The sequence below is a fragment of the Odontesthes bonariensis genome, chromosome 14 (assembly GCF_027942865.1).
Source record: "Odontesthes bonariensis isolate fOdoBon6 chromosome 14, fOdoBon6.hap1, whole genome shotgun sequence".
Lineage (NCBI taxonomy): Eukaryota > Metazoa > Chordata > Actinopteri > Atheriniformes > Atherinopsidae > Odontesthes > Odontesthes bonariensis.
In genome coordinates, this window is record NC_134519.1 from 8,534,741 (window position 1) to 8,559,293 (window position 24,553).

The window sequence follows — 24,553 nt, forward strand, 5'->3', positions numbered from 1 at the left end:
CTAACAAGTACTATTTCAGCCAGATATAGGGACTTGTTTGAAGACGATAGAATCTGGAATATCTTGTTAAATGAAAAAGTCTTGAAAATAAATAGTTTTGAGTCATATTTCATATGAAACAAGCTTTTTTGACATTTGAAGAGGTTTTTAAGCTAATTTCAAGATAACTTTTAACTCAAAAGTTCCAAATATCACATCTTACTTCAAGAAATCTTGACAAGCCGATTTTCACTCGTTCCATTGGCAGATTTTTTTGCTTATTTCAAGCAAAAACGTCTTGTATTTGTTGTTTTTTTACTTATTTTTGGAGGGGCATTTTTTGCTCCTGGTTTGCTTACAGGAGCAAGGCATGTTTCGTTTCGTCTTTTGTGATAAATCAATTACAAAATGACTAATCTACTTGATAGAAACTTTTATCATGGCCCAGCTTTAACTGGGCCATGATAAATACACCCCGCTGACTCACAGCATGTCTACAGAGACCTCTCTTCTACTGTGTGTGCCGCTGTCACCTCTACATTTTCCAACACAACCTATAGACTGATTCCTCCTTCTGCCTTCACATATCTACACAAGCAGACTATAATCAAAATGCTTTTGGCAACAATGATGTTTATCTTTGCAACTCCACAAGCAGACTCCTCAGCCAAAGTTGTTGTGGGTGAACGCTATATATACTCTGTGTGTGTGTGTATGTGTGTGGTCAGGCTCCTCCCCCTCCTTTTCTAATCTGGCTTTTCCCAGAGGTATTTATACCTCATTGGGTCCCATGTTAAACGTCATCTCACACTTGTGCGCACACACACACACACACACACACACACACACACACACACTCGGGCAGGCCTGATGGCGGTACTGCTGTTGGTCAGAGGAACTCTTATCTCTTTGTGTCACGTGGCGTGCGACAGCAGGTAGGGTCAGAAAAATGCTCCGTGTGTGTTCAGGTGACGGCAGCCCCGCTGAGGGCAGATCTGCTCACCGGCAGATGTGAGTGCTGTGATTGTGGCATGTGGGGCAATCATCAAGATCTTAGAATCATAAGATTCCTGGCTTGGTCTAATCATAAATCTAACAGGTAACTAACTATGCGCAGGAAAAAAAGCCCTTCCGAAAATAAGTTAAAAAAACAGCAAAAACAAGACATTTTTGCTCGAAATAAGCAAAAAAAAAAATCTGCCAATGGAACTAGTGAAAATCGGCTCAACAACCTCTTCAAATGTAAAAAAAAGCTTGTTTCACCTCGTTGTTGGTGGTGAAGAGGTCAACAGGAAGTGGCTCTATTAGCAATAGTTGAGATGGGTACAGCGCCACCTATCATACCGGGGTATGACATGCTTTGTGCCTCTGATCCGATTCATTCACCGCCATATATCCAAGGAGAATTACCCAAATTCAACTCGTTCTTATTGTAATTTAGCCAATTATCTGATCCTTTCAGTGCCATGTGACCCCACTGATTGACTATCTCGTGACACCAGGCTGTTAAAACTGTGTTGAAACTGTGTTTGACTGCAAAAGATTGCAGGATATTTTTGTAATGACACTAAAACAAAGAGGTGTCACATAAGTGAAACTGAGATGAGCAGCCGTTTGAATTCAACGGATACCTGGACTCATTTCATCTGAAGGGGCAGAGCAAAACCTACCTCCAGCATCATGGGCCCAAGAGTGTCTTTATCAATGACGCCCTGCCCTGTGGACGAGACGTCTGCCTTCTGCACCTCCTCTGCATCAGCCACTGGAGCCTTTTCTGTCGAAGACACCAGAAAACACGACAGCAGGGGGTTAAAAGGGCTCTGTGATCATCAGCTTTTATCAGCCTAATGAACAAAAAAACTAAATAATGTTAAAAACTTTTAATCGGATATAATACAAAACTGCTGTCCATACTGGACAACGCCCACCACCCTCTGCAGAACACCTTCATCAGGCAGAGGAGTGTGTTCAGTGGCAGACTGCTGTCTCAATCCTGCTCCACCAACAGACTCAAAGGCTGTGTTCGAAACCGCCTACTACATACTTGCAAACTGCATACTCATCGATCAGACAGTGTGCAGAGCGTTTACCCACAATGCTTTTCGCTCCTGCCCGAGCCAAAATCAGCCGGCCTGAAGCTGATTTCACTTAAGCTCTAAACCCTGTAAACTTTAGCAACATTTGAAACATTTTCAGGCGAGAAAGTAGTCGTTTAGATCCCCAACGTGTTGAAAACCTGACAAAATACCGGCTATTTACAATTTTGTTCCCACAAATTCGGCGCTACTAAAGCTAGCCGCAGTGAGCAACGCACTTCCGGTTATTTTCACAAAATAAAATACCCGTTGCCTTTTATCATAGGGAAAGCCATTGCCATACAATTGGTACTTTTGTTTTGAAAACAGGAAGTGAACCTACCCTCGTTGTAGCTAGCTTGAAACTGCCGTTTTGACAGGAAATGACGATCGGCGACGTCACATTACGTTGCATCTTGGGTAGTTTGAGTATGAGTAGTAACCTCATGATGCATACCCAACATTTCGGCAAATCTAGTATGCATCCGGGAACTTAAAAAAAGTTAAAGTTAGTATGAGTAGTAGGAGTAGTAGGAGTTGTAGTAGAAGTATGCGGTTTCGAACACAGCCACAAACTCTTTTGTTCCTCTGGTCGTACAACAGCTCTGGTCACTTTATATTTTTAAACTGTTTTTTTAAATTGTTTTTTAAATTCTTAGATTGTTTTTAAAGTGTTTATAATTGTATAAACATTTTTATTGCTTTATTATGTCTGCTACTGGATGCTTGAATTTCCTTCGGGATCAAAAAAGTATCTATCTATCTATCTATCTATCTATCTAATAAAATCCACCACAGAGAAAACAGAAAACTGCCCTTTATTTAAACTTTCTGCTGCCCTCCGTGCACCGTAATGAATGCATGACTCATTGTTAATGTGGTAAAAATGCATGTCAAAAGTTAGGCTGCAGCATCATAAGGACCGAATGAAATAACTGACTGTACGTTTCACCCCAGAGTGTGCTTGTTTTTCTTGGAAAAAAAACAGCTTTTAGCGGGCATTTTTCTTTATGCAGACAACACTGAGCGTGTTGTTTTTGAGATGATGAAGCCATCGGGCAAACACACACCCACACACAGACTCTGTGTTCACGTACAAGAGGACTTTCCACATATCACATTCTTTGTCCTGGCCTTATCACAACATTAATTACATTCAAGTCGAACCTACAGGTCTCTAAACGTCTAAAAGATGACGTGAAAGTTTGAGCTACTTGCATGTTAATGACGGCCGGTATGGCCGCATAAACGCACTGTTCATATCAGACTTTAACAGTCATATTTCAGGCCGGTTCGTCTCTCTCCTCCATGGCTGTACCAGTGGACTGCTAAGCCTCCCATGGCCCCATTAGGCCACATAGCTGACATTCCTGTTGTGGGACCATAGCTGTGGAGTCATCAGCCCTTAAAAGCATGGGGCGGCTCTGCAGTAAAGGTCGGAGGCGATCTGTGTTTCTTTACGTCGGGAAGCGTGTCGTTACTGCGTGTTCACGCTGAAATCCCCGCTTTGCCTCGGACGGGTCGGAGAGTTACACTGCAGACCCTCTCCTGTGGTCGAGTCTTACGTAATCACAACGACCGATCTGTCAAACACTCAAGCCCTGCACGCAGACATGCATACGAATGGCTAATTAACAAGTCGGTGCTGCATTATCTGCACTATTGACAAATGCACAAACCCTTAAGCCCCAAACAGCTTCATCAAGAGCAAGAAACCGATATCTGACCGGCAGTTTTAAGTCCCTCTACATGTATATTCATACACTGGAAAAAATTTCTCTCCAAAAATAAGTAAGAAAAACAGCAAATACAAGACGTTTTTGCTGCCAATGGAACAAGAGAAAACCGGCTTGTCAAGATTTCTTAAAATAAGATGTGATATTTGGGACTTTTGAGATAAAAGTGATCTTGAAATTAGCTTAAAAACCTCTTCAAATGTCAAAAAAAGCTTCCCTTTATCCCTTTAAGACAAAGTGATCGATTCATCATCAAAAATAAGACAAGTTTGTCTTAATTTGCCCTTCTCGCGGTGTTGATGCTGAAATGTTTTGCGCAGCACGACCCTGTCACAGGATTTTGCTCCAACAAACGGATGAGCAGACAGAAATCTCACAGTTTCTGTGACTGTGAGGTGAGGACACGTGCACACAATGCACAGCGTTCACATACAACAGTGTTCATTTTTTTTTACCTGTGAGTGTGTGCGATCTACACAACGTTTTCTAGCAGGTGTTTTTCTCTGCTCCGTGTTTAAATTCAGAGCTTTTGTAGAAAATTCTGCTTCTCAGCCAACAATAAAGGCTTTTCTGCCGTTGACTGCGCAGCTGTGGGACTTGTGTATTATCTCTGTGTGCAAGTGTGTGCTTATTCAGCTGTTGTTTTCAGGCCCAAACAGTGCAACGACACATGGACACCAACTGGCTGACCCACAGGAACAAAAAAGGGAAGAAAGATGAGAAAAAACGAGTGTCGGAGAGACGGAATGAGAGAGAGAGGAGAAGAGAGGGGAGGAACATGGAAAAGATGGCGGCAGAAAGGGGAGGAACACAGCTGAGGATGACAGGGAGAAAAAAAGAAAGAAGGAGCAAGAAAAGGTGGATGAAGGATAAAAGGATCACAGAAGTGGGGAAGGAAAGATGGAAAGCGGGGAAGAGAAGGAAAACAAAATGAAAGGATAGAAAAGAAAAGAAAATGTGACCGATAGGAACAGGAAGAGAAAAAAGGAAAGAGCAAAGGATGATGAAGGATCTAACGAGATTAGGAAGAGAGAATGGGGAAGGAAAGATGAGAGGAGACAGACATTGAAAGAGGGAGCAGAGTGGAGGGGTGGGGGGTATTTGAGAGAAGAGAAAGAAGGGAAGGAAAGGAGAGGAAAGGAGAGAAGGAGATGAGAGGGAAGGAAGGAAGACGAAAGGAAAGGAAAGGAGAGAAGGAGATGAGAGGGAAGGAAGGAAGGCGAAAGGAAATGAAAGGAGAGAAAGGAAAGGAAAGAAGGAGATGAGAGGGAAGGAAGGAAGACGAAAGGAAAGGAAAGGAGAGAAAGGAAAGGAGAGTAGGAGATGAGAGGGAAGGAAGGAAGACGAAAGGAAATGAAAGGAGAGGAAAGGAAAGGAGAGAAGGAGATGAGAGGGAAGGAAGGAAGACGAAAGGAAAGGAGAGAAAAAGATGAGAGGGAAGGAAGGAAGACGAAAGGAAATGAAAGGAGAGAAGGAGATGAGAGGGAAGGAAGGAAGACGAAAGGAAAGGAAAGGAGAGAAGGAGATGAGAGGGAAGGAAGGAAGACGAAAGGAAAGGAAAGAAGAGAAGGAGATGAGAGGGAAGGAAGGAAGAGGAAAGGAAATTAAAGGAGAGAAGGAGATGAGAGGGAAGGAAGGAAGATGAAAGGAAAGGAAAGGAGAGAAGGAGATGAGAGGGAAGGAAGGAAGAGGAAATGAAAGGAAAGGAGAGAAGGAGATGAGAGGGAAGGAAGGAAGAGGAAAGGAAAGGAAAGGAGAGAAGGAGATGAGAGGGAAGGAAGGAAGACGAAAGGAAAGGAAAGGAGAGAAGGAGATGAGAGGGAAGGAAGGAAGACGAAAGGAAAGGAAAGGAGAGAAGGAGATGAGAGGGAAGGAAGGAAGAGGAAAGGAAAGGAAAGGAGAGAAGGAGATGAGAGGGAAGGAAGGAAGACGAAAGGAAAGGAGAGAAGGAGATGAGAGGGAAGGAAGGAAGATGAAAGGAAAGGAAAGGAGAGAAGGAGATGAGAGGGAAGGAAGGAAGACGAAAGGAAAGGAGAGAAGGAGATGAGAGGGATGGAAGGAAGATGAAAGGAAAGGAAAGGAGAGAAGGAGATGAGAGGGAAGGAAGGAAGACGAAAGGAAAGGAAAGGAGATGAAAGGAAAGGAAAGGAGAGAAGGAGATGAGAGGGAAGGAAGGAAGACGAGAGGAAAGGAAAGGAGAGAAGGAGATGAGAGGGAAGGAAGGAAGACGAAAGGAAAGGAAAGGAGATGAAAGGAAAGGAAAGGAGAGAAGGAGATGAGAGGGAAGGAAGGAAGACGAGAGGAAAGGAAAGGAGAGAAGGAGATGAGAGGGAAGGAAGGAAGACGAAAGGAAAGGACAGGAAAGGAGAGGAAAAGGAGGGAAAGGAAAGGAAAGGAGAGAAGGAGATGAGAGGGAAGGAAGGAAGACGAAAGGAAAGGAAAGGAGAGAAGGAGATGAGAGGGAAGGAAGGAAGACGAAAGGAAAGGAAAGGAGAGAAGGAGATGAGAGGGAAGGAAGGAAGACGAAAGAAAATGATGAATGAGCAAAGGTGACAGATTGATAGGATAACAGAAGGGTGGAAGGACAGAGGAGAGAAGGAAAAGACAATGGTGGGGGATAAAGAGGAGGGTAAAAGGGAAAGAAGGAAAGAAGGCGGTAACAGGAGAGGAGAGGAAATACATGAAAAAGGAGCAGAGTCAGGTGAAAAGGCATGAAAAAAAGAGGAGTGGAAGAGGCTGAGAAAGATACAGGGAGGTGAAAAGAAAGATAAGAGGAGGGAAGAGAGGAAGCAGTTAAGGAGACAGGGACTGAGATCTGCCCCCCCTCCTGCGAGGGCTTACATCATGTTGGTCACTGTTACATAAAAGCTCTGCCACAGTCTGCCTCAGCATGACTGTCATCTCACAGAGTTTGTTTCTTCTTTACATTTCAGTGGGAGGACTTCAGAGTCTAGTGGAAAACCACTCAGTGTCGTTTCCTCGGACAAGGTCTTAATTAGGTGTTAGTGGCTTAAAACGGGCTTAAAACGGGCTTAAAACGGGCTGTGGGTGCGTCTGATGGCATCTTTTCACTTTCTTTTTGGTCTGAGGGGTAAAATTGGGCCGCGTTCACACATAAGAGCTCATTTTTTATTCAGAAAGCGCCTCCGTTAGCTTTGCATTTGTTAACGGAGTTAACGGACGCTGTGCTTAGCTCGACAAACACAATTATTTATGAGTTTTCACTTCCTACAGCTAATCACACTTTTCCCCGGCAAGATTCTCATGTTTGTGGCTCAGAGACTGTCTGTGATTCTGACAGAAAAAAACACGTTTCGTGTTATTTGCCTCTTTCCATTTTGATAAAGCTTATAGTTAGGGATGGCTCAGGTGATCCTGAAACATCCCATAGTTAAGCTGCTATAGGCCCAGCCTGCTGGGGGGCCTCACCTGTCACACCTTTCCTCACTTTACTCTCTTTTTCCCCTGTTTAATTAGTCAAATGATGTTATGTACATGTGATATTATTGTGGTCATTAACTCGTGTTTCCTTGTTCCAACAGGTATCCTTTGAATGGTGTTACAGTGGGTTTTTTTTCCCTCTTTTCTGTCTTCTCAAACCCCAGCTGTTGGAGGCGGATGGCCACCCTTCCTGGTTCTGGTTCTGCCAGAGGTTTCTTCCTGTTCAAAGGGAGTCGTTCCTCTCCACAGTCGCCTCAGGCACGCTCAGGACGGGAGATTGGACTGAAGACAAGTTTCAATGCAATCTGTTGGTTTCCTTAGCTGGGAAATTGTTTTTGATTTGGCTCTATATGAATGAATTGGATTATTTTATAAATAATTATGATTACAATGAATTGAATTCCAATTGGCTTGAATTGGACTTTATTATTTAAGTGCCTTGAGATGACATTTGTTGTATTTGGCGCTATATAAATAAAACTGAATTGAATTAAATTGAATTTCTGTGATAGTGCAACTTTTCTCGGCTTTTTTTGGGTGTGCTGAGGAAAAATTCCCGGGCCAAAAGGACAGAAAAAGACAGAAATCGCACAGAAACACGGTTTGAGCTGCCGTACGGTGACACGTGTCTTCGTGTAAAACACGACCCTGGAACTGACAGAAAACAACCTGCTGCAGCCGCCTCACAAACACAGCTGTTGTCGGGGATTCCTCACCCTGCTCTTTGATCTGCCTGATCTGCTTCACCGTCTCTTTGAGGATGGCGCATTTGTCAGGCTTGACGTTGAGGTCGTCCATGTCGTTGATGTTGGCAAAGATCAGCTCTGCCAGCTCCTCGATGTATTTGTTCTCCTGCTCCCTGTTCCGTCTCTCCGTGTTCCTCTTCGGGCTGCGGGGAGGGGAAACAACAAGAAACCCCCCAAAAAATGAGTGAAATGTCCACAGAGACGTTGGCATTTGTTAATTGTGTGTCGGGGATTATTGTAAAAACATTTAATCTGCGAAACCTTTGTCCGTGCGCAGCGACCCGCTGCCTTCTGTGAGACAGAGACCTCTTCGGTAACCATAAATTAACTCCGTGACCTCTCTATAACCTGACATTAATGAGGTCCCTTAACATCAGAGCGCAGTGCATCAATACCACAACAATCTGTTTGCTGTTGTGTAAACCGGTGTCAGTAAAAGTGCTGCAGCAGCGTTTATCTCTGCATTGACCCGTGAGAGTCTCTCACTCCCTGAAGAGCCATAAACTACCTTTTTTCTGTCATTTATGATAAATTACTCAAATTTAAATTTGGGTTTGATTAACATATCTTTAATAAAAAATGTAAATAAAAGCCGAAAAAAGCTGATTCAGTTGCATGTAAAGATGTGAATAAACATCTTCAGGCTATGGCTTCTCACAATCGATACCGAACCTGTTCCTCAACAATTGCCAGCTATGGGAAATTGGAATAATTGATCCCACGAATTCTAGAAGCATCATCTCCCCCGTCTGTTAAAAAGCTTAGGATGAAAGAGAATGGCTTCTGCAACACAATCATCTACAATGATCCCAAACACGCAGCAAAATCTACAATGGAGAGCTTCCAGAGGCACAAGCAGAAGCCCCCCGCCACCCCCAACCCACCCACCACCACCAATCAATACGTCCCCTAAAGTCTGTGGATAGACCACAAAGGACTTCTGCAGAACTGAGGCAGGAATCTCAGAATTACAAGCCATTTGGTGGAAGAATCTGAGAAAAAAAACAAGCAAGAAATGAAAAACTGCTCGTCTTATTGGACTGAGTCAAAGTATTTGAAGTTACGGTGACGGGGGGGGGGTTCAATCAATGGAAACAACACCAAGGGAGGGGACTCGAATATAAATCCGGTTCTTTCAGCTTAAAATCATCACTCACGTCTTCATTATTATGGTATCTGTGCATCACATTTCCCATATTTTCTCTTATTATTCCAACATTCTTGATGCAGAGATCTCAAAATATAGGCAGTCTTACGCCGGTTATCAGGCGGTGTGTTCAACTTGGCTTTTCACACCGGACAGTCTGCGGTCGCGGTAGTTCTGCTCCAGCCCTGTCTGCATTCCCCATTCATTTCAACGGTACACCGCCGGCCGCCGCCGGCCGCTGCCGTCCAAATTCCGCTCGAGTTCTATTTTCCAAAAGCAGCGCGGGACGGAGGCGTCTCCGCGCCGCTACCGCCCAACTACCGCCGCGTCGGTGTGCAAGGACAGATCTGTTTCCATGTATTTTCACCTCCGCCGGTGAAAATCGCTTCCGTTCCGCCACGCTTTGCCGCCCCGGTCTGAAATGGCCCTAAAGGGGGCTCTGTTAAACCTGGCAACGCAGCCCGCTTAAACCACCGTCACACTTGACCGCAGAGCAGCTAGCTGCTTTAGCGCGATGATGCAGGGACAATGGATCGGTTTTTAATTAAAAATGGGCAAAAACCAGCACAAAAACCATGCTCATCCTGAATGTCTCACTATGATTACAACAACAAACTACAAATACAACATGAAGAAAGTCGAGGACATAGACAGAGACACACAGTCATCATCACCATGATGATAAGTCTGGTGAGGAAATGTCAGACAAAGGAAGCAACATTTCTGCGGACCAGGTGGAGACATCTTTAAGAGCGCCTGCACTCCTCACGCGACTGTTTATCCAACGTAGACTTGGCAAGGCGTCGGGTTGTGGTCTGCTTTTGTTTTCAACTGCTCACCAAAAAAAGACGAGATATTTTTCTTTTTGCGTGCTCAAGCATCTGTTACTCAGACCGACGCTCGCCTCTAAAAGAGTCCCAAATTAAGCTTTTACACCCGATGGTAAGCCGTGGGTAAACATTTTAGTTAGATTTTATCGGCATGAGAAGTTAAACCGTAAGAGGTAAAAATAAAAGGTTTATCTCGCTTTGCTGGACCTCTGAGAGTTGTGTTGATGGACAAAAGTAAATCATAACTGGCGTTGTACGATTGTATTGGTGAAGGTTAGTGGGACAATAGCCGCATTCAGACAGAGCAGTTCTAAGAACGCCGTTCCAAGAACGGTCCTCCTTGAATTCTGTTCTAATAACTGTCCTTCCCCAGTGGAACTGTTTCAGTTTGCATTCGCACATGAGTCGGGACCTTGAGGGACTGATGCGGCGCAACCGTCTGCGACAGCGACGTGTTACTTTAGCGCCACATTCAACAACAAAACAAAACAAAACCCGCGAAAAGTAAGGAGAGAAGAAAAAGCACCACCAAGAAGCTAACATGGAGAGCGGGGAGGCCACCGTGTTCATGGTCTGCATGATGGTGATATTAATCATGGACGATCACATCGGGCGTCTAACATGGAGGCTGGAAGAGCTCACAGAGAGAGTCAGGAGACGAAGGATGGAGCGCAGGCCATACTTCTTGGTTTCATGAAGGAAGGAGAGCAGAGCGCCGCAGACAAAGGAGACCACGTGGAGGTTTAACTTATTAAACACGCCAAGGTTGTGTCCGTGTCGTATGAGGAAACATTTCAGCCTGACAACATGACAAGGGGCGGAGCTACCAACCACCAAACACCTCCGTCAGATGTGTTGCTATGGAAACCAGAACAGACCCAGCTGAGGAGAAGGAGCTGAAATGGTTCCAGGAACTGAGGGCCGTGGTCCCTACATTACATTACGGTCATTTTGCAGACGCTTTTATCCAAAGCGACTTACAATAAGTGTGTTCAACATCGGTAGGCAAAAGAACTTCAGGTCACAAGAAATCATAAGTGCATTTCCTTCCAAAACCAAACAGCTAAGAGCATAACTAGTGCTAGAGTAAGTGCGATAAGTCAGGTACCTAGACAGATGGGAAGATCATTTAGGAAACAAATAAGTGCGTAAGGAGCTAGGACGAAGCAGGTGATGTCCTAAGAGGGGGGTCCCTAGTTCCTGTATGTCCGAATGAGGGAAAAAACGGCCCCGTTCCTTAACAGGTTCTAGGAACTGCAGAAGGTTCCTACAGTGGGAATGCGGCTAATGAGTCTGTCAAAATCTAAGTTTTATTTGGGCCTGATATTTAGCATTTGCTTTGATACGAGGTTTTTGTTTAACCAGGATCTCACGAGAATTGGCTGCTCAGACATGGGAGATGTTCAGATGTTGTAAACGAATCATTTGCAGTCTGAGTTCACGTTCAGTTCTCCCTCAGGAATGAACAGACTGAGGCTTCTTTGGCTCAGATTCTCTCAGCAGCATCAGTTCCAGTGAGCTCGCATTTGTTAATGTCTCAGTGATGGTGGATGAAAGTTCTCACCTGGGACCCAGGAGGTCCGACTGACAGTCTTTCCTCTTCAGAGGCTCCCCTCTGGGGGGCTCCGGGGTGTCCCCCCCACCACTACTCATCTTCAGCAGTTATCGGCACCTGAAGGGAGAAAAGGCGAAAAAACAAGAGATGATAAATCATACGAAAGCAGCCATTTTTAAAGTTCAACTACAGCCCAACAGTAGAAACTTGGACCCGTTTTAACACTGCAAACACAGAACAGTTGCTGCATATGCCAACCTCAACATTTACACACCAGCAGGCCAAGAAAACATCCAGACAGTTTATCAGCCTTTTTTAATAATAGGATGTTGGCTTTGGCGTGACGTGTGTCCTGCTTTGATTGGCTGATAATAAAAGGAGAAGGATTTTAACATGGATGCACCAGTTGAAATTTAAATTGGACAAAAACTAACAGAGGAAAGTGCCCCCCCCCTCTCCTCTTCAGTGATGTTTACTCTGTAATGAGCCACAATATTCCTGAAATCCATTAATTAATGCGCTGATGATGTACACAACCTGCGTGGTGCATTATCAAACAGGGAGTGTGCGTGACTCATGACAACGATGTGCGGCTGTAATGAGGCTGCAGGCCATACGTGGGAGGCCCGGTGGGGATACAGTAGGTGTCAATAATTACTCCAGTTTGTAGAAGCTAATTTACGTCGGGATTCTCACTCTTCTGCCATTAATGTTGTTATGATACGAGCGATGGTGCCGAGAGCAGAAATGTTTTGGTGATATATTTCTGTTGTCCTAAATGGGGTTGTTTTTAGAGGAGTGAAAAGACAGAAATGTAAAAGATGGGTGACATTAAAAATATAACACTCATTGGCAGGGAGAGACGCGCCATATGGTCACCTCATGCTGTTAGACTTGTACCATATGGTGCAGTAAAAGGGACAAAATTCAGAGTACTGAGAAGCGGACAAAGGCTGCATCTCTGCTGAAGCCAGCTACCGATCTGGCCAATGATAAGCTGCTGCTGCCGGGCCACGAAAAGCTGGGGAACTGGGTCGCATCTTATGAGTATAACCCAGCAGCCCTCTAGATTAGCTCTCAGAGGCAAGCGAGCCGCCGGATTGGACCGAGCAGTCGGTATTCGCTAACCGACGCCATTAAATTCACCGTGCTGTCGTATTACAACCTTTATTGTAATTCCCTCGATAATAGCTGCAGAATGAAAGCATAGAGTTTTGTATTTTTGAAGAGAGGATATGAAAATCCGAACTGGACATTGAGAAACCACATATAAACACACAGCCATAAGGCTTTTTAACAGTGACTGCTGAGTTCTTCTCAAATTGATTGATTTTTATGAATTTTATTTTTTTAAATTTTTTAAAATTTAGTCATTTATTATTATTATTATTATTAGTTAGTAGTAGTATTTTATTAGAATTGGTATTATTATTGTTGTTAATATACAATCATTGTAAATATTAATATTTTTTGAGCTACTTGACTAATTTGAATTTCCCCCATTGGGGGATGAATAAAGTATTTTTCTATTCTATTCTATTCTAAATAACTGCATTATATTGGCTGAAGTTGGTGCAGTTATACATATCTGGCTGTATCCAGCTGCCAAGACAGAAATTATTACACACATAGAAGATTAATATTCATGCGGAGGGGATCATTTCTACCAGGTATAACAAATAATATAGAAAAGTAATCATAGGTTTTCATTTACCAGAAAGGTTGGAATACAAGTGCATCCCAAACTCAGGGAAGGCTGGACATACACAAGCTGTTTGTAGGAAAATGGGCACATCATTTGGAATCCACTGTGAAGCCCTAATGAGAGTGCCTTAAAGTGCAATACCACTGACAACCATAAATACCTGCTCTAAAGTGACTCTGGCTCCAGCAGACTGCCATTCAAAGCAGAGTACTTTGTCAATTAACTTTTCCCACAAGGCATTATGGTGCCATTTACTCCCTCTGCTCAGTGAGCTGGTGACCTCGTGGTCAGAACTACACGGAAACAGATTTATGTGCGTACTAAACACTTCACTCTCTTCTCCAAAAATATGGTCACTTCTGGTTCCAAAAATGTCAAACTCAGGGTTTCAAAACACAACAGGTAACATCAGGGTCATTTTGGTCCACTTTTAATTATTAGATTTCCTCAAATGAAAACAGAGATTTAATCAAATAAAATGCCGGTACATCTGAAAGAAAAGAACAGGGAGAACAGGACGATGAAATCATGGGGGTATTTTAATTTGAAACAAAGCAGGAAGTGTTAAATGTATTCGAACATCTCACTGTAGTTCATTTAAGCCTCAATTCCACATCTTATACACGGACTATGCACCCATGTTTTCTGAAAAGGGTTTATTTTTGGATGGATGCAATATGTCAGCTGAATATACATATTCCATGGGGGGGGGGGGGGGGGGGGGGGGTCATAGAAATGACCAGGATCCTACAAATGAATTGACTTCCAGGTAATTCTCACACAAACAAACATGTGGAAGTGTTTGAATGTACTGCTCCACAAAACATAAATCTAAATATTACAAGTCATGCTAATAACACTTATTTCTTTAAATAAAATCCAGCTTCTGATAAAGACCCGGCAGCCGAAGCGATTTGAGATGAATAAAAGGCCTCACTCTTGATTTGAGGAAATGCTGCATCCTGAGCTCAGAGATGCAAACACCGGCTGACTTTTCGGTCCTGTCGGATGGGCTGCAGGCCTCCGGTTATGCCCCCAATGGGTCGCTGAATTCTACACACGAGTTGCCACCTGGGTTGCCTTCTTATTTCCCCATCAACGGCTTATCATTGGCCTCATCTGCATCGGCTCTGGCAAGGATACAGCCTCGACCAGCTTCTCGTCTAAATTTGAAAGTATTTACTGATCCAAACTCATCTGGATGAACCGACACTGTCTCAACAAACTTCTGTTTACAGATAACGTTGCTTAGTTGTGTTCTGTGACAGTCGGCTGCTGCTGCTTTTAAACAAACAGCTAAAACTAAAAGTTTGTTTTAGTTCCTTAAAGATGGAAGGTTCTGCAGGTTCGGTGAAGCGGGGACAAATCGGCACAAAATGCACGTGTGAAATCTTTACTTATGTTTGCAAACGCTCGACAGTTGAAGCTGGGAAGCAGTATCTGTTGGGACAGTAGGCCTTTAAGGCCCTTCGACAGGCCAACACATCACCTGACTGTTACATAACAGCCGGTCAGTGGGACTGATACTGCGCAGACCGAGGCAAGAGAGAGGGATAAGTAAGAGGGAAAACAACAGGGAGCCAGACGGCACAAAGATAGAAGATTAGGCAGGAAAGTAGGGAGGTAAGAAAGAGGGAAGGCGTGGAAGAGAAATGCAAAAGACACATCATGGGGAAACAAAACGAGGAAATAAATGGACAGACTGTCAGTTTATTGACCTTTATGGGAAACATTCTCACACAGGCTGCAAGTTGGGAAGTGCTGTAAAATAATACAAGCGGGGGTGGATGGGGTGACAGCAGGAAGAAAATGGGAGGTGGGGCATGTGCTGCTCTGAATAATCGGGCCTGAGGACAGAGGGAAATATGGCCTAATTACACTATGAGAGGAGAGAGGAGAGGAAATGGCTGGTTGTGCACTCACAAAAAAACCATACAGCTTGACAAGTGCAAGAAGCAGTCACTGCCAAGTGGAGGATTTGCTTTTGGTCATGTTTATAGTTTGGAGCACTTGGTAATCAGCTGCCATCATCACCAGTCCGTTAGCTATCAACACCTCTGTTCGTGTCCTAATCTCTATGCGTGCTGGAGGCATGGCCTCAGGGATAAAAAAAGAAGAAGAAAAATGGCTCCTGCAGCAGAGCAAGTCAAATGTTTGGTGAGCACCAACATCCATCATCTGATGAATTGGGGCAAATATTTGTTGAGAAAGCACCGAGTATCAAGAGAAAATGTGGCGTAATGAGTTTAGGGATTCCCTTGCATTTCCTCTGCTCCCATGCCAAACTATGTCGGTGACCACCGACACCGTCAGGGGCCATTAAAGGAAAAAGCAATTTCAAGTGTCACCGTAAGTTCTGGGGTCAACTCTCAGGTTTAATTCCCACTCTCACAGTGTGTGTTAGCATGCTGAAGGGACATACTGAAGTTAAAAAAAAAAGTATATTACGCCCAACCACACCCCCACAGAACTGGCTGTCTTACCAACATATACACTGGAAAAAATCAAAGTCTCACCAAGTATATTTGTCTCATTTCTCGTCAAAATATCTCATTACACTTGATATAACACACAACTGCCTAACAAGTACAATTTCAGACAGATATAGGGACTTGTTTGAAGACAATACATCTGGAATATCTTGTTAATTGAAAAAGTCTTGAAAACAAATTGTTTTGAGTCGGATTTCATATGAAACAAGCTTTTTTTGACATTTGACAGGTTTTTAAGCTAATTTCAGGATTAATTTTATCTCAAAAGTCCCAAATATCACATCTTATTTCAAGAAATCTTGAAAAGCCGATTTTCACTAGTTCCATTGGCAGATTTTTTTGCTTATTTCAAGCAAAAACGTCTCGTATTTGTTGTTTTTCTTACTTGGAGGGACATTTTTTTCCAGTGTATGTTGAGGTGTTGACTGACTCTCATGCACATGTGGTAAAAAGTTATTGCTGTTGCAAAAAAAACACAAAAAAAAACCCAGACTATTTGCACATATTACAGGAATTTGGAATATTACTGGAACTCTGCTCAGCTCGATTTTTTTTGCCAGTTAAAGCTGAGTCAGCACAGTTGAGTCGAGCTGGTTGCAGCTTAACTCGACCAGTTTTGCATATACAACCCCTGGTAAAAAAAAAAAAAAATGGTGGAGCCACCACAGATGCTTATCTAGTGTGCTTTATTAAAATAAAGTGTCATATTTGTGTTTTATTAGGTTTTTATTTTAGGCTTTTGGCTTTGCAAAATGTACCAAAAAAACATCTTAGTGAAATTGTTATTTGTTTGTGATGGAATCAGTTTGTAATTTGTATTTCTAAAAAAAGATACCTGCACAAGGCTAAGTATGCAAATGAGTGTTTGCAGAGCTTAACCGGCTGCTGCATCTGGCTGCTTGACAGGGGAAGGAGAGCTGTCAGGTAAAGCAGTGGAAAGGATTATAAAGCTCCCTCAAGAAGGTAATTAAGCTGCGAGTGTAGCAAAAGATGTGCAAACAAAATGGGAAAACATGCAGGTCAGCCAACAAAGTTGACAGACAGAAGTCGATGTTAGTGAGCCAAACTGTGAGGAAACGGGAGCAGATCCAAACATGAAGCGTCACTAACAGCTGAGCAGAAGAAAAAGAAGCAGTCACAGCAGGTAAAGGAGCAGGAGAGATGGCACCTCTGCAGTAAATACACAGGTGGACACTGACATTTCCGACTCTGTTCTCATTGCATCAATCAAAAGAAGGTTCATCGTTCAGGATGATGATGCATCAAAGCAAAGAGAGTTCCAACTATTTTTGTTCAGGAAAGACTAATCAGCTCGATGACATGGCAGCCTGAATCTCAATCATACGGATCATTTATGGAGAAAAAAGGTTCATGACGACGCTGCATATCAGTCGGCGTGTTCTTCTGACAGGAAAACATCAAATCTGTGCTGCTGGGGAAATAATAAGTGAGATGGCTGCATAAGTGGATTAGAAGGGAGAACAGGGATAGACTCCTGACTCCTTCTTGTGTTTGAGTCTAACCTCGAGGCTGGCGGTCAGATAGGGGGCGATAATTTGACTTGGGGTTAAGATTCTGACTTTCCCTCACTTAGTAACCAGTACCAGGTCATGGTTAGAATACCTTCATGTTAGACGTTCTAGTACAAAATCAAATGCATTTAATTGGAAAAAGTTTCACCGGTGCTGACATCTAAAGTTGCACATTTTCTCCGGGTTCAAAGCTGCCACATCAGGCCCGATCGAGGTTTGAAGCAAGTTAGGAGCAGAGGTGGGTAATAACGAGTTACATTTACTTGAGTATGTTTTTGAAAAAAATTTTACTTCTACGAGTAGTTGTAAATCACTATACTTTTTACTTTTACTTGAGTAGATGTGTGCAGCAGAAACTGTCCTCTTACTCCGCTACATTAGGCTACAATGAGCTGGTTACTTTTCTTCTTACCTCTTTGGTATTCTACGCCTCATTATTTTTATCCCCCCGCGTACGCCTCATTTTAATGTTTTATTCTGACAGAGAGAGAGAGACTTCCACCAAAGGCTCTACCACCTGACTGTTCCACCAATCAGACGTAGCCGTGCAGTCTGGTCACGTGACCATACTCAATCTCAGCGGCGGGACGGGTTAGCTTTAGCATTAGCAGTCGTAGCAAACAAACAAAGAAACAGATGAAAAATGTCAGAATCAACGGTGGGAAATGAAGACACAGACGAGGCCTCATACTGAAAGCATGTTTACCTTACAAAGAGTGAGAAACAGCAGCTACATTATGTGTCTTCTGTGTCAACCAAAACAAACGCACATTTCAGCAGAAACTCAACATCTAACTTGAGGAAACATGTAGCGCTAAGTTTCCTAAACTCGTTTTTTCCCCCATGGATAGATGAATGTTTGTTTTTTAGGTTACATATGGGTTGCATATGTTTTAAACATTTCCTAAGTCTCTTTTATTTTTTATTGAAGTACTTGAATTTACCTGGATTATTTTTATAATTAATTAATCAATTTGAATTTATTTGGATTAAATATTATTTTTTATATATATATATATTTAATATTTATTTATATATAATTTATTGGATGAACTCTAATTTGCCTAAAGATGATTATTTAGTATTTTTGTCTGTCTGATTGAATGCTTGTGTTAACAAATAAATCAGACGTTACTCAGCAGTTACTCAGTACTTGAGTAGTTTTTTCACCAAGCACTTTTTTACTCTTACTCAAGTAATTATCTGGATGACTACTTTTTACTTTTACTTGAGTCATATTATTCTGAGGTAACAGTACTTTTACTCGAGTACAATTTTTAGCTACTCTTCCCACCTCTGGTTAGGCGTCAGAACAGGTCGATTCATTTCGGGTAGGACTACCCAAATAGATCGTGGATAAAGAAAGCATTCATCTCAAATATTTTTCTTCCCAATGAGTAGTTATCGATATAAAGAGGGCTGAGACTTAGCACAGAGGCGATTAGAAACGGTGCGAGTAAGTGAATGTGATAGCATCTCTGGGGTGCATGTAGGTTTTAATGGCAGTGAAAGGTTTTCCACTTTTCAGGTCTGCAATGCATGCGACAGCTCGTGTTCACCAGAGCCGTAAATTCAACTTTGCAGAGTCAGAAGTTGATGAAAACCTCCCTTAATGTTTCCGTCAGTTAAAGAGAGGCACACGCATAACAGCCCCAGGACTCACATCCGGTATAACTGGGATATTCAAATCAATGTTTGAGGCGCACGGACACAAACACACACCCAGAGAGACGCATATGGCAGGCAGACACGTGCGCAATGAATTAACACTGATGCAGGCTTCCACAAAAGGCTTTGCCCTGTTCCTGCCGATACTAATGCAATCAGAGGAGCTGAGAGCTTTGCAAACTGAAGCCATTTAAAAACAATTTGAGCTGCAGAGAAGGGACGGGGCCAGAGGGTCAGTGCAGCCATTAAGAAATTAAAGCTGAGGATTGATCAGTGCCTGCTCAAGTGGGCTCTGTTTCCAATAGAAACCGTGGCTTCTCAGTTTCTTTGTTTAGGCTTTCTGGGGAAAGGCTCTCCGGCTTTAACAGGTGTGCATTCATTGTTTACACTGGAAAAAATCTAAATCTTACCAAGTATATTTGTCTCATTGAGTATCTCATTACACTTGATATAAGACACAACTCCCTAACAAGTACCATTTCAGCCAGATATAGGGACTTGTTTTAATACAATACATCTGGAATATCTTGTTAAGTGAAAAAGTCTTGAAAACATCTTGTTTTGAGTCATATTTCCCATGAAACAAGCTTTTTTTTTCATTTGAAGAGGTTTTTAAGCTAATTTCAAGATCACTTTTAACTCCAAAGTCCTAAATATCACATCTTATTTCAAGAAATCTTGACAAGCCGATTTTCACTAGTTCCATTGGCAGATTTTTTGCTTATTTCAAGCAAAAATGTCTTGTATTTGTTGTTTTTTTACTTATTTTTGGAGGGGCATTTTTTCCAGTGTAGCTCCTAAGGCTGCTTTTATTTTAAACCATCATTTATGAGGAAAAAGAGTCTTTTTTTCTTTTTTTGCTTGGAAATGAATGAATAACTATATTTCTATAGATTTCAGTTAAAAGTGTCATCGCTCATCTCCGTGTTGTGTTGAGCGTTCAAAGAGCATCGCTGCAGTTTGTTCCTCCCGGTGTTTCACGGAGAACAAAGAGCTGCTACCTGCAGGTGTCGGATTACATCCAGGTGGAGGGCAGGTGGGGGCACAGAGGCAACGGGCAGACTTTAGCAATGATTTATATATGAATAAAATTATATTTAGATCAAATCAGAAATCAGAACAAACTGTTTGTTTGTTAGTTTGTTAATAAGGGAGCAGGCAGCATGAGAGACCTGCCCTTCAAAATGATAGTTGTCATAGAAGTAAAACGCACTATGGGCTGTTGTTAAAGTAATGAATCATCATCAGGCTTTAGCCAGCAGACTAATTGAGGTTTTGAGCACATAACACACACACACACACACAAAAAGGACCATGGAGCCTTATGCACTGACAGCACTAAATTAAAGCTGATGTGTTTGTGCCGGTGTAGTGAAAAAACCTCTCTGTGCTTAATGTGATAACACCTTCACCGGGAAAAAAAAAAAAAAAAAAAGCTTTTATCCCCTAAAATGAATAGAGTCCATCAGCTGTGGCAGCTTTTTTAGTGAAGGCTCCCCTTCAGGTCAGCGTCTCTGAGACGGATCTCTGTTGCTAATCAGAAGCTTTTTTTTTTTTTTTTTTTTTTTTAATTAGCACTGATGTTGATATGTTGGTCATCCATTGTCGAGGATCTCGTGCACTCTTTTTTTCTTCTGGTCATTTTTCTTCAGCATTAATCAATCTTCTTTGCTGTCAAAGCTCTAGGAGAATACTCCAGTGGTGGAAAGTACCTTCGATGCCTTTGAAAAAGATCCTTTTTCTTCTTTTGAATAAACAGGCTGCAGGTTGCCTTGATCTTCCTCCGTCACGTTAGCACGTTAGCCCAGAAGCTGTTGTGGGCATGTCACTGCTTGCTGTAGTTTCTCCCCGATGTGGGATGTGCATGTGCCAACACCATGTTGCAATATATAGATCAATGAAACCTGGATGCTGGGAATGTATTTGGCTTCTTCTAATGGCCTCCGTGCTAAAACAAACTCGTTAAGTTGAGAATAAAATACTTGAGATAAAGAATGTTTGAGACCGTGTTTGTATGCGTCTCAATGTATGCAGATGAACTGGCCATCCTCCTCTTTATCAAAGTTTAATCAGCCTATTAATATATTATCGAGCAACCAAGTTGTACGGAATTCTTCATATATGGAGGAACTTGTGGCGGCTGAAAGGGCCGAGTCCATACAAAGATATGGCTCTTCGGTCATTTAGAAAAAAATCCCATCAGCTTTAGAGTTTCTCACAACATTTCATGAGTATCAGTTAAGAATTAGGCAAGCTGCAGATTCATTTTGGAGACCGCGATGTACGTCGAAGGCCCGAAAAACAGCTCGATTTATCATATCTATGCCTGGAAAGAGCGTTAGCTCACCGAGGCGCTTGCACCGATCTTATCTGAGCGCTCACGTCTCCCGTTGGGCAGCGACTCGCATCACGAAATGACGTAGCCTTAAAGGGATAGTTTGCCTCTTTTGACGTATGACATCCCATATTAGCAATATCATTTATGAACATTTTCTTACCCCCTGCTGCGTCCTGTGAGCCGAGTTCCAGCCTCGTTTTGGCGTTGACAAAAGTAGTCCGGCTAGTTGGCTGGGGCTTACAAAATAAAGCGTTTTGCTTCTCAAAACAATATGTGTTCAGAAGATTAATACATTTGCATCACAAAATCATTCACCAGGGAAAAGTCAGACCTCACAATCGCTTGGCGCTATTCTCTCTCCCTTCGTATCACTGCCTGCTGTGTAGACCGTGCAGAACGAAGCGCAGACCGAGCAGTAAACACCGTAACATGCGCGGCTGTCGGCATGCAGTGATACGAAAGGAGAGAAAATAGGGCCAAGAGATTGTAAGGTCTGACTTCTTCTGGATGAACGATTTTGTGATGCAAATGTATTACTCTTTTGAACGCACATTCTTTTGAGAAGCAAAACACTTTATCTTTTAAGCCCCAGCCAACTAGCCGGACTACCTTCATCAACGCCAAAACTCAGCTGGAACTCGGCTCACAGGACGCAGCAGGGGGTAAGAAAATGTTCATAAATGATATTGCTAATATGGGATGTCATACAGCTTCATGTCAAAAGGCAAACTATCCCTTTAAACATTTTTGTGTCCACTGAGGAAACTGAGGTGGAACGGAGCTCTGAATATGCCATTTAGTCGTATTTTGAAACAATTTTTGAGGCACTGCTCCTACATTTTACACCTAGAAGCACCAGCACATCTCGCCTTGGCAAAACTCTTCCCCCTCCTCAGTTTTTTTTTGGGTGTGCCATGTGTGACGGGAGTCTGTCGTCATCAGTGGAAATGTTTCCGGTCAGTGAGCAGCGTAGTGGGGCCCTTGTAGCACAACTTTCAGACCCCCCCGTGACACAGTAGTCCGAAATATTTCATGATAGGAAGATCTGAATCAGCAGGTGTTCTCAATTCAAACATCTCCTGACACGAAATGCTCCAGCTTGTGTTTCCTGTACTCCTACAGCGTGACCCAATATTTGTCAGAAAACTAGCTCATTGAATAAACCATAACCTTAAAGGCTCAACAACAGCGAACTACATGAACTCTGGAGGGGGGACAGATGCAGCACTGATGGAACTGCCGCCATTCACTAAATCTGTGGGTTATATTTAACCTTTAAAAAAACAACAAGGTTCAAATGTATCCAACTTAGAGAAATCAAACAACACACATACAACTCATTTAAAGTGTAATAGACTAATAGAAATGTGTTTAACTTTGTTTCGTTCTCTTTAAGAACTACTCCACTGACACCTTTCCTTTGAAAGGCAGCACAAGTTTGTATCTTTGTAAACTTCTTCGGAAAAAAGTAAGTGGAGCTCCTGAAACCTTCAGTTAGGAGCTTAGTCTGTCGCCCTGTGGAGGCGACTCCACTCAGTGGGGTTACATGGCACTGAAAGGATCGGATTATTGGCTAAATTACAATAAGAATGAGTTGAGCAAGGGTAATTATCCTTGGATATATGGCAGTGAATGAATCGGATCAGAGGCACAAAGCGTGTCATACCCCGGTATGATAGGTGGCGCTGTACCCATTCCAACTGTTGCTAATAGAGCCACTTCCTGTTGACCTCTTCACCACCAACAACAACAACAAACTCAGGCATTGGAGAAAGATGGAGAACGCAGAGCAAGATGAAGCTACGTCCCTCTAAATTTGGTCTGTGATGAGCTGCTTGTTGCACAAACTCGATGCCCAACGGAGCATTCTCCATCGCGTTGTTTGTTTCTTTCTGACGGCGACAACAACAGGAATATCGTCTCCTTTGACTTCCGGGTCACGACCCCGGGAAAAAATCTGGAGCATGCGCAGAACGCAAAGTCTAATTCACCACGAGCTTCAGCGTCTACAAGCAGGTTTAGAGTGACTTTCAATCGAGTTGTCTCGGGGTCTTAATCCGATTGCGAGTAACTCGATTCGACCCAATTTCTTGTCAGATTAAGGTGTCTACATGCACTTAATAACTCAATCTTATTGTAATTTAGCCAATTATCCGACCCTTTCAGTGCCATGTGACCCCACTGAGTGCGTTTTTATATTATACAAACTGGACCTTTAAGCACAATTTAGATATACCTGCCGTTTCCCTGACTATTTTCATTTTAACCTACTTTAGAGACATGGCCAGAGGGCCAAAGTAGCCATTAAGAAATTAGAGCTGAGGTTTCTAGATGCCCGCCTCTCGCCCATTGACTGCTGGGATAGGCTCCAGCCCGCCCGCGACCCGATCGACGGATTCAGCGGTATAGATAATGGATGGATGGGTTTCTAGATGCCTGGGTTTCACAGGCTTTTTTTTTTTTTTTTTTAAATCTAATCTCAAACAAAGAGATTTTAAAAAAAAAAATAACCCAACACAATAAAAAAAAAACAGTCAAAACAGTTCAATTAAACCAAATAAAAACAAGTATCCAGAATGTTTGGTCTCTGAGGAGTTGAAAAGATCAGTGTCTGGGTCTTATTTACAGTCCCCTAAATAAATATTCAAATGTTCTAATATCCCAGTAATAATACAGTGTTGCTCCAGTGTGAATAATGGATGCCAGATCGTACGTTATCAGCCAAAGATACCAAACTGGTGTCTTTATGGCAATTGTTTTAACAACATTCGGTTGCTTTTGCATGCTTTTAGTTAAGGGGGATTTCACGGAGGTCTTCTCACGTTGCTGCTCTGGTACTCATTCTTAAACAAGGGATCTGACTACCTCCTCCAACACTGGATAAAACAATCAAAGGGGATAATTAACTTTCCCTTAAACTAGTCATTAACTGCAGTTTCATGCAACCCGTGAGGAAGAAACACAAGTACACACATGCAGCGCATACTTTAGCGGGGGAAAAAACCATGGACCAAATGAGCACGAAGATCGCTCCACAACTTGGACGGCCGTGGGTTTGACAGCGATGACTGGGAGGAGGAATCCTCCTCCCTTTCGAGTCTAAGCTTCTGTTAAGGCTGCAGAGTAAAAGCCAGCAAACCCTCCCATCACACACAAACATACAGAGTAAAGTAGATTTAATACCCTGCTGAGGCTGGATTAGGAACACGGGCTTCTCCCACACTGGAGGGGCCTTCAACATATGCACACTGAGTTTGTTTGTTTGTGCGTGCGTGCGTGCGTGCGTGCGTGCATGTGCATGTGCATGTG

At 42.8% G+C, this 24,553-nt stretch overlaps 1 protein-coding gene across 7 annotated transcripts in view; it reads right to left on the minus strand.

The window, feature by feature from the left end:
• LOC142398663 (nuclear receptor coactivator 2-like) overlaps positions 1–24,553 on the minus strand; it is a 91,387-nt gene that overhangs the window by 35,890 nt on the left and 30,944 nt on the right. For all 7 annotated transcript variants that reach the window (XM_075482754.1, XM_075482752.1, XM_075482755.1 and 4 more), the window contains 3 exons: positions 11,519–11,626; positions 7,948–8,120; positions 1,650–1,753 (listed from right to left, as the gene is read on the minus strand). In XM_075482754.1, coding sequence (XP_075338869.1) covers positions 1,650–1,753; positions 7,948–8,120; positions 11,519–11,607 — 366 coding nt within the window. In that variant the 5' untranslated portion in view covers positions 11,608–11,626. The remainder of the gene's footprint in view (positions 1–1,649; positions 1,754–7,947; positions 8,121–11,518; positions 11,627–24,553) is intronic.